The 10,880-nt window shown below is 35.9% G+C and overlaps 1 protein-coding gene across 2 annotated transcripts in view; it reads right to left on the bottom strand.

The window, feature by feature from the left end:
• UNC13C (unc-13 homolog C) overlaps positions 1 to 10,880 on the bottom strand; it is a 564,606-nt gene that overhangs the window by 365,137 nt on the left and 188,589 nt on the right. The window contains exons 4-6 of one of the 2 annotated variants that reach the window (XM_039254229.1): positions 3,440 to 3,518; positions 2,329 to 2,334; positions 1,144 to 1,215 (exon numbers count right to left, since the gene is read on the bottom strand). In XM_039254229.1, coding sequence (XP_039110160.1) covers positions 1,144 to 1,215; positions 2,329 to 2,334; positions 3,440 to 3,518 — 157 coding nt within the window. The remainder of the gene's footprint in view (positions 1 to 1,143; positions 1,216 to 2,328; positions 2,335 to 3,439; positions 3,519 to 10,880) is intronic. The other variant, XM_039254228.1, reaches the window with a different exon arrangement.

Consider the following 10,880-nt stretch of genomic DNA (forward strand, 5'->3'; position numbering starts at 1 on the left):
CAAATTTTTTATTCTATAGGAATGACAAAGTCCTTTATATTCTATAGGACTGTAAGAGTGACACTATATATTAGTTCTCCTAAGGGAGGACACATAAATTCTCTCTAATAAAAGCCCAATAGAGAGTCTGGGCAGGAAGGAATTACCACGGCACAAAATCCACTGCACATTAGAATCACCTGAAAGTGTTGAAAAATCCCCTTATACCCAAGCCACATCTGAAGCCAATTAAATCAGAATCAATAGGAGTGAGACCCAAGCATCTGCACAGTTTGAAGCTACCAAAGGTGCCTCTAATGAACCAAATTTAAGAATCCCTGACCTAGATATTTGCAGCCTACTTCTATTTTATAACCAGTTGGTTCTTTAATTCAACAAGAATTTACAAAGTATCTACCATGCGTCAGACAATGGACTAAGCAATAGTGGTAAAAGTATTTAACAAGAGCAACAAACAAGACAAAATACTGCCCTCAAGAAAGCAGTCTATAAGGAAAGGTTTATGCAAATTAATAAAATTGCTTACAAAAATAATAAAACCAGCAGCTCGTATTTATGTTTTACTATATTTTAAGCTATGCCAAGTGGTAAAAATGTATCCACTCCCTTAAAATCTGCCTTATAACCTCACCATACATAGGACAAAAATCAACTCAGAGAAATTAGATAAAATGCCGACAGTAACAATGCTAATTTACTGGTAAAGATGGGATTCACCCAAGCAACCTTCACCCCTGCTATACTACAGTATGGAGGTTGTGATTAAATGCTAGAAAAGCTCAAAGGAGGAAACTAAAAATTCAGTCACAAAGAAAGATGTTTGGAACAAGCCTCATAAAGAAGGCAAAATTTGAATCATATAAAAATATACCCGAATTTTTCTCAAGGGGAAAATTACAGGTAAAATGCATTAGGATGGAATAACATTTGTAAAGATGGAGAGGTGCATGTGTAATTGATCAACAGAGGATAATTTGTATGGTAGTGAAGCTGAGGTTCAGAGGAAATTTGTTTAGGGTCAGATTTTCCCCACATTGCCAGTTATTTCTAGAATTTTGGAATCAACATTAAAACTGAGTGGCTTGATCAGAATTGCTTTCCTCTGGACTATGATCAAAACATAGTAATCGACTCTGCACCTACCAGTTCCTCATTGTTAAGAGATGTCCTAATGACCATAGCCAGGGAGAGTCCAGATTTCCGGGCAGCCAGAGTCTAAAATAAAGAGAATCAGGAGTTATTGGCACATGAGGTGGCTGCTGAGCACACACTGTTCAACAACATGTGAAAATATAAGAATACAGAGTATCACTGTTCGTGTTTTAGTCAACAGACACCTGCCATTTTCAGCAGTCAGCTAGCTCATCCAGAATGTAGAATCATGGAACATTAAAAATCCCATTATATCATAAGATCCAACCCTTACATTTTATGGATGGGAAAACTGAGGCCCAGCAAGGCTGACTAGTCAGCCCTAGGTTTCTAGGCTAGCAAGAGGCTTCTGGGACTTTGTATTTCCCCAAGGTGATCATGATCACATTCCTTCATAAAACATGGACACTGGTAACAGATGATCTGTGTGATGGCCTTCAATCACAACTAGTGTTAGATGATCCTTGAGTTTTTCACAGTTCCCTCGAATAGTCTTTCATACCTAACCAGTCTATTTTTTCTAAGTGTTAATTTTATCAAGTGGGACCACTATACCAGATTGGTTTTCTTAACTCAATGTTGGTAACATAGGTGATTTTAAATAAAAGTCAAGTCCCTTTAGTTTCCCCACCATAAAATAGAATCAGTATACTCTCCTACCTGAAACCTGTGTTATATAGTATACTCAGCAGTGCTGTAGAGAACTTCAGAAGCCAGAAGTTTTAGATGGAAATGTTCAATGTTATCCCATTAGGAACAAAGGGAAGTTACAACAGAATTTTTTACCTGGTCTTAAATCAATCTTCTTGGAACTACAAAGCCATAAACTCAGATAAAAGTTGAGCAATCCTCAGTGAGGAAGTCACCATCCACCCATCTCCATCCCTCCCATATAAACCTATACAGGGATTACCTCCAAGGAATTAGCCAAGATGATCTTCCATCTCTGACAACTAATGTCCTTAAAATTATGTTTGCATTGTATTTTTGTCTGTATTTGTACTTGTTTTGTATATAATTGTGTGTATCTTTCAGAATTGAACTAGATGGTAAATTCTGGCAGAACCCTTATTTCTCAGTATTCTCTCTTTTTATTTCCCCATCTTGCCCTTTTTTATCCCTTAAGTGCAGTGTACAGTAAGAAGTATGGAAAATATTAAAAGGAAAATCACTTACCATGGCCTGAAGATTCCAAGATGTCCAACAAAGTATAAATAATTAGACAAAAGAAAGGTGAGAAAAGAGTATAATGATGTTAAATAAATCTAACTCTTTAAAATAATGTCCACACTATAATGGCAGAAATCTGAGCTACACAGACACAGCATTACTTTTCAGTAAGTATCTTTGCAATCAATATTTTCTCTTTCCTAATTGAAAATGAAAGTGATGGATTTCAGATGAAGGTTTTCATAGCAAAATTAAAAATTACTGGTATAAGAAATAGTATAATTGTTGCAAAAAGGGAAATTTCTATTTCTCTGGGATAAAACATTTTCATGCCATAAACTATTAAGAATTTGCCTCCAGAAAAATGTGGAGACAATTTGGATAATAGAAAAAAACACTCTGTTTTCTGGCAGGGAAGGTATTTGTTTTGCATAATCTAATGTGGATCATTATCAATCCTTTGCACTTTTAGGTGGTCCTCAGCATACTTTGTTATAGGAGAGCTTGAGTTATTGAGTTATGTTCAGGTTTAAAGCAGTTTTAATGACTTGGGAGCTGTAATTTTCTTCAGAAAATCACTTATTAATGTGATTAGACTTGATCTTAATATTATCTACTGCTTTATAAAGTAGTAAAATCCACTGAGGTAAGGTGAAGAAGTTCAAAACAAGCCTCCAAGTGCCCATTAAACTTGTGGTCCTTTGCAACATTGCACATATCAAAGCCCAGTTTTAGCAGCTCACTTAGCATGCTGTGTGACTTCTATTTGCCCAATTATTATGCCATTTTAACCCAGTTTGTAATTTCAACTAATGAAAAAGGTGCCAAGGGGTGTCTTGCTGTTTCTGTCAGTAGAACATGCAACTCTTGGTCTCAGGGCCATGAGTTCAAGCCCCACGTTGGAGAAAAAATAGAAAGAAAGTTTTTAAAAAAACAAGAAACATCAAAAGGTTAGAGTTATTTATCTAATAGATCTTAAAGAAAACATAAATGCAACACTTAGTAGAATCCAGTTACTTATACGTATTATTCTGTGAAACACAGATACGCAAGGCACTGAATTATAAAGAAAAAGGCAACACATACAATCAAAGAGAATCAAACAGGAGTGCCTTACCACATCTCGGACAATAGGCAAAGTTTTCTTCCTGCGGAGATCTGGCATACTGTCAATACCATAAAGTCCTCGCCCAGCCCTGAGAGAAGAAACAGGAATGATTTCAATGGGAAATGGACTTCCTTTAAGAAAAAGACTGTAAAAAAGATTAAATGTATACCATGATTTTCAACTGGTTCACAAAATAGGAAAAATCCAAGCCTCTAAGACCTCACCCAGTGAAAAGGAGACTCTAGCTACCCAAGTGATCACTTGTATTCTTGGATAGCTCTATATATTGAAACTTTAGCCTGACTTGTTTGACACCTTCTTTCTCTGTGAGGATCACAGAGAAGATAATACAAAACTGTTAGTTAAATGCAACTTCATATTTCTAGGAAGAAATGGAATTAAACCATTTATGCTCCAAGTTTTGTCTGCAACGGCCTAAGAATTATTTGTATTTGTAAAAATGTCATTCTTTTTTCATGGGTTGCATCTTCATAGATTAATCTCCAAACTGGTATCTCAAAGAGCCATAGCTGCATTTAAAGTATTTATAACAACTCTTATACCAGAATTTTTGTTTTTTGAAATTTATTCCAGGGAAAAACTCCAACAATAGATCTGTTATGCAATGATATTCACCGCAACATTTCTTTTTTAATAGCAATACAAACTAGGTAACCTAAATATTTATGGAATGAATTATATTATCCAATGAGAAGAATACAATAAAGTGACTAAGTTAAATATATATGTCTATAAGTGAAAAAATATTCATAATAAGTGAAAAAAGCAAGTTTGCATTTTCGTAAGTTTAGGATGATACTGTGTTACATGTGCTTATGTATGCACAGAAAATACCTAGAAATATATTGAGTTGATAACCAGAGTTACCTCTGAGGAGTGATACTGGGTGAAAGAAAAAGCGAATATTTTCACTATGTTGTAAATTTGATTACTCAACGTTGTCATAATAAGCATTACCATGTTTGCAAAAAAAAAAATGTTCTTAAAATATATTCATCTTTGTTTATTAAAATAAGTTTAATACATAAAATTGGGTTTTTTTGGATCTAAGCTAGTCATTTTATATAACCACAATGTACTCAAGTCACTGACAAGAGCTTCCCCTATGCTCAGGTGACCTACCCAACTATTGCTAAACTCTAGCTTATTAGAGTCAGCTTTTCCACCAGGAGACACAATCCAAAGGCCAGGGTGTTAGCGACGCATGTCTGCCAGTTAACAGGCCACAATAGCTGATAACAGATTATCAGCATCTCACAGTCCCATTTTCACTGACACAGAGATGGCCTCTTTGTTCTTAGCTTAACAAAGGGAAAATGTGCCTTACTGGATTTTTTTTTTTAGTAGCCATGATCTTAACTCAAATACTTCTAGCTTTATCAATCACTACGTTAATGATCTTGAATAATTCATTATCACACAACTCATGTGAAAAAGTAATAAAAGTAAAATATCAATAAAGATAGAATGCCAATAAATATTAAGATTATGATTTAGATGTTTGAAAGTGAGGATAAAATTCAGTAATAAATGTGAATAGTAAAGCCACTGCACATGAGGAAGAAAGATGTCAATTTTGAGCCAAATATTTTCAAGTTCATGAACTTCACCTAAAAGTTTTTGTTTGGATCACAAAATATAGAAAAAGGATAATAGTGTGGCAGAGATCAAGACACGTGAAAGAAAAGGAAAAGGAGAAGCGATAAGAGGAATACAGTACATGTGGGGAAAATGACACTGGAGAGCCTGTCCAGCAGTGACTCTATGAGAAAAGAGTTTATACCGTTTCCATCATTATCCAGAACAAGTCCAACTGACACTCTGTAGGCTAATGGCACAATGCCAGTCAGAAAACAAGATTAGGAGCGCGCGCGCACACACACACACACACACACACACACACACACAATCGTTTCAGCATGCTCTTATAGACTGCAAGAAACGGCGTATCAAGCAGGGTAAAAGGGCAATGAAATCTTTTTTCCTTCTCAACACCTGTCTTCAGAAAGTGAACCAACTACCCCACTGGTCTACCTTTTCACTTCACTCCTATTCTCTTTCCATATTCTTCTCAGGCTACTTCATGCTTGATACTGCCACATCCCAAACATCACATCCATGGGAAAAGGGTATGTAAGTGGGTTTCAGGAAGGATCTTTTGAGTTTCATTTGCTCCAGTCTAAGGCTTGGATTCCTAGTGGTTTCTATTTTCTACCTTCTGTGAAGAGAATAGTGACATAAAGCATAACTAATAAATGTCTTGCCACCACATTACATGGCAATCATACTAACTAGTTGCCTCTGAATGTTTGGAAATGTTTTGAATGCTAAATAATGTGACTTAAACAACTATGTAAAGAAACATTCAATTCTGACAATGCTTGAGAAAGTGATTTATAAACTATAAAATGTAATATATTCATGGGTTCTGTATTTTCGTCCTCTCGCTAATGATTTAGGTTTTCCTTCTCAAAGAACTTAATTCAAATTCCCAAGAGCACCTAGAATTCTGAGCAAACTTATACACTCACAAGTTCAAGAGTCAGTTTCACACACACATTTTCTTGGGTCTTAAAGATCACCTCTTTGCTTGTCTCATTAGAGCAGAGACAGCCAAGGACCTAGGCCAAACCTAAGCTTTACGGAATAATGAGGCCAAGTTAAAAACACAGATCCAAAATTTATATCTGCCTTGAGTTTAGTTTCATGAGGTCCATATTCTGTAATTTGTAAAATCTGTAATTTGCAATAAAAATCTTCTCTTAATCTTTAGCTTTAAAAAATGCTCAAAATCACATTGTGTTTCCTTATAGTTTTACCTTTTCATTATTACTATGTTTGTATAACCATATATTTTCATTGGCTTATTCATCAAGTAATAATAAAACTTTTCTTATAAATTTGAGTATTTAAAAGAAAAAAGAAGGTTCTCTAATGGCCTTACCTCAAGAGTGGTGTTTGGTGAGTACTGTAAAGTTCTATAAAATGTAAGACATTTTTGTAATATTTATTTATTTCTTGTGAGTGAGCAAGCAGGGGAGAGATGAAGAAGGAGAAAGAATCTTAAACAGGCTCCAGACCCAGCCCATAATCCAATATGGGGCTCGATCTCAAGGCCATGGGATCATGACCTGAGATGAAATCAAGGAACAATTAACTGAATGAGCCACACAGGCACCTCTATAATATTTATTTAAAGTGTTCCTTATTGGTTTTGGTGCAACAAAAGGGATTGACTCCTTGATTTCTTTTTCTGCTGCTTCATTATAGGAATATAGAAATGCAACAGATTTCTGCACATTGATGTTATACCTTGAGACTGCTAAGTTCATGTATTATCTCCAGCGATTTTTTGAAGACTTTTAGGTGTTCTATGGAGTGTCATGTCATCTGCAAATAGTCAAAGTTTGACTTCTTCATTGCTGATTTGGATGCTTTTTATTTATTTATTTATTTATTTTTGCTGTCTGGTCGCTAATGCTGACTTCCAGTACTATGTTAAATAGTAATGCTAAGAGTGGACTGTCCTGTTTTGACCATAGAGAAAAGGCTCCCAATTTTTCCCCATTGGGGATGATATTAGCTGTGGGTCTTTGACATACGGCCTTTATGATATCGAGGTATGTTCCATCTGTCCCCACTCTTTGAGGGTTTTCATCAAGAATGGATACTCTATTTTCTCAAATGCCTTTTCTGCAATATCATATGGTTCTTGTCCTTTCTTTTATTAATGTGGTGTATCACACTGATTGATTTGGGAGTACTGAATGACACCTGCAGCCCAGGAATAAATCCTACTCAATCATGTGAGGAATTCTTTTAATGTATTACTGGATTTTATTTGCTAATATCTTGTTGAGAATTTATGCATCCATATTCAGCAGGGATATTGGCCTATAATTCTACTTTAAAAATATTTTTAATGTTTATTATTTTAGATAGACAGACAGACAGACAGACAGAACATGAGCAGGGAACAGGAAGAGAGAGAAGAAATACAGAATCCAAAGCAGTCTCCAGGGTCTGAGCTCAATGCAGGGTCGAACTTGCAATCAGGGAGATCATGACCTGAGCTGAAGTTGGTTGCTTAACCAACTGAACCAACCAGGCACCCCAAGGTAATTTTCCTTTTTAGTGGAATCTTTGGTTTTGAAATCAAGGTAGTGCTGGTTTCATAGAATGAGTTTGTAAGCTTTCTTCTATTTCTATTTTTTGAACCAGTTTGAGAAGAATTAACTCTTTTTCGTGTCTGGTAGATCCCCTGGGAAGCCATCTGGCCTATGACTCTGGTTCGTTGGGACATTTTTGATTACTGATTCAATGTCTTTTGCAGGTTATGGGTCTGTGCAAATTTTTTATCTTTCTTTCTGTTTCAGTTTTCTTACTTTGTGAGTTTCTATGAATTTGTCCATGTCTTCCAGATTGCTCCATTAGTTGGCATATAATTTTATACAGTATTCTAAGTGTCTGTATTTCTGTGGTATTGGTTGTGACCTCTCCTGTCTCATTCATGATTTTATCTATTTGAATCCTTTCTCTTTTCTTTTTGATACGTCTGGCAATAGGTTTATCAATTTTGTTAATTCTTTCAAAGAGCCAATTCTTAGTTTCATTGATCTGTTCTACTATTTTTGTTTTTATTTTTCTTTCTGTATTGTTTATTTCCACTCTAATCTTTATTACTTTCCTCCTTCTGCAAGCTTTCTCCTGTTCTAGCTCCTTTAGGTATAAGGTTAGGTTTTGTATTTGGGAACTTTCTTGCTTCTTAACATGGGCCTGAAATGCAATATATTTACCTCTTAGGACCACCTTTGCTGCATCCCACAGCTTTGGACTGCCATGTTTCCATTTTCATTTGCTTCCATGTATTTTTAAGTTTCTTCTTCAATTTCCTGGTTAACCCATGCATTCTTTATTAGGATGCTCTTTAACCTCCATGTGCTTGAGGGCTTTCCAAACTTTTTCTTATGGTTGGCTTCAAGTTTCATTCTGTTGTGTTCTGAAAATATGCATGGTATGACCTTGATCTCTTTGTACTTGTTGACAGTTGATTTCTGGTCCAGGATGTGATCTGTTCTGGAAAATGTCCCATGTGCACTTGAGAAGAATGTGTATTCTACTGCTTCAGGATGAAATGTTCTGAATCTACATGTTAAGTCCATTTAGTTTAGTATGTCATTAAAAGTCACTGTTTCTTTTTTATTTCCTGCCTAGGAATAAACCTATCTAAAGAGGTAAAAGATCTGTAGTCTGAAAACTACAGAATACTTCTCAAAGAAATTGAAGAGGACACAAGGAAATGGAAAAGCATTCCATGCCTATGGATTAGAAGAACGAGCATTGTTAAAATGTCTATACTACCCAAAGTAATCTACATATTTAATGCAATCCCTATCAAAATACCACCAGCATTTTTCACAGAGCTAGACTAAACAGTCATAAAATCTATATGGAATCACAAAAGGCCCTGAAAACCAAAGCAATCCTGAAAAAGAAAAACAAAACAGGAGGCATCATGATTCCAGATTTCAAGCTGATTACAAAGCTGTAGACATTAGGACAGTATGGTACTGGCACGAAAAGAGACACATAGAACAATGGAACAGAATAGAAAACCCAGAAATGGACCCCAAACTATATGGTCACCTCATCTTCAACAAAGCAGGAAAGAATGTCCAATGGAAAAAAGACAGTCTCTTCAACAAATGATGTTTGGAAAACTGGAAGGCAACATGCAGAATAAAACTGGACCACTTTCTTACACCACACACAAAAATAAATTCAAAATGGATGAAGGACCTGAATGTGAGAGAGGGAACCATTAAAATTCTAGAGAACACAGGTAGCAACCTCTCTGACCTCAAAACCACAACTTCTTACTAGTCACATCACCAAAGGCAAGGGAAACAAAAACAAACATGAATTATTGGGACTTCATCAAGATAAAAAGCTTCTGCACAGTGAAGGAAACAACCAACAGCACTAAAAGGCAGCCTAGAGAATGGGAGAAAATTTTTGCAAATAACACCTCTGATAAAGGGTTAGTATCCAAAATCTATAAAGAACTTATCAAAGTCAACACCCAAAAAACAAATAATCCAGTGAAGAAATGGGCCAAAGACATGAATAGACACTTCCATAGAAGACATCCAGATGCTTACAGGCACGTGAAAAGGTGCTCAACATCACTCATCATCAGGGAAACAGAAATCAAAACCACAATGAGATACCACCTATACCTGTCAGGATGGCTAAAATAAAACAACACAAGAAACAATAAATGTTGGCAAGGATTCAGGGCAGGAGTGGAGTGGGGAGGAAACGCTCCTGCACTATTGGAGAGAATGCAAACTGGTGAAGCGACTCTGGAAGTTCTTCAAGAAACTGAAAATAGATCTATCCTACAGCCCAGCAATTGCAGTATTAGGCATTTACCTAAAGGATACAAAAATACATATTCAAGGGGGTACATGCACCCCAATGTTTATAGCAGCAGTATCAACTATAGCCAAGTTATGGAGAGTGTCCAAATATCCAACAACTGATGAGTGGATAAAAAAGATGTGGTATGTCTGTGTGTATACATATATATGTATGTACTCTTCATGTATTCTGCACATATGTATACATATTACACATGCATGCATGTATATGCACACACATACATATGTGTGTGTGTATATACACATACATATAGATACATACATACATACATACATACACACACAGGAGTATTACTCAGCCACCAAAAAGAATGAAATCTGGCCATTTGCCATGATGTGGATGGAGCTAGAATGTATTATGCTAAGCAAAATAGGTCAGAGAAAGACAAATACCACATGATTTCACTAATGCGTGGAATTTAAGAAACAAAACAAATGGACATATGGGAAGAGGCAGGAGAGAGAGAAGAGAGGGAAACAAACTGTAAGAGACACTTAATGATAGAGAACTATGAGTTGATAGAGGGGGGGTAGGTGGGAGCTGGGCTAGATGGGTGATGAATACTAAGGAGCTCATTTGTTGTGATGAGCACTAGGTGTTTTATATAAGTGATGAATCACTGAATTCTACTCTACACTGAATTCTACTTTAACTAACTTAAAATTAAATTAAAAAAATAGATATGTTCCTAATAGAGAGATCTGAGAGAGATTAAAATAAAAAAAATGGTGAAGACTGGAATTATCAGTAGATAAATACATCACTGACCTTCTAGACAAGAAGTCAAGTTCATTGAGCTAGGCTCAGTGATGAAGAGGTTAGAGAGAGTCATCAAAACAGGCAATAACATTCCAAAAATTTGTGTGGAACCACAAAAGACCCCGAATAGCCAAAGTAATCCTGAAAAATAAAACCAAAACGGGAGGGATCACCATCCCAGACTTCAGCCTCTACTACAAAGCTGTCATCATCAAGACAGTATGGT

The sequence above is a fragment of the Hyaena hyaena genome, unplaced genomic scaffold, assembly GCF_003009895.1.
Source record: "Hyaena hyaena isolate Hyena2069 unplaced genomic scaffold, ASM300989v1 scaffold_479, whole genome shotgun sequence".
Lineage (NCBI taxonomy): Eukaryota > Metazoa > Chordata > Mammalia > Carnivora > Hyaenidae > Hyaena > Hyaena hyaena.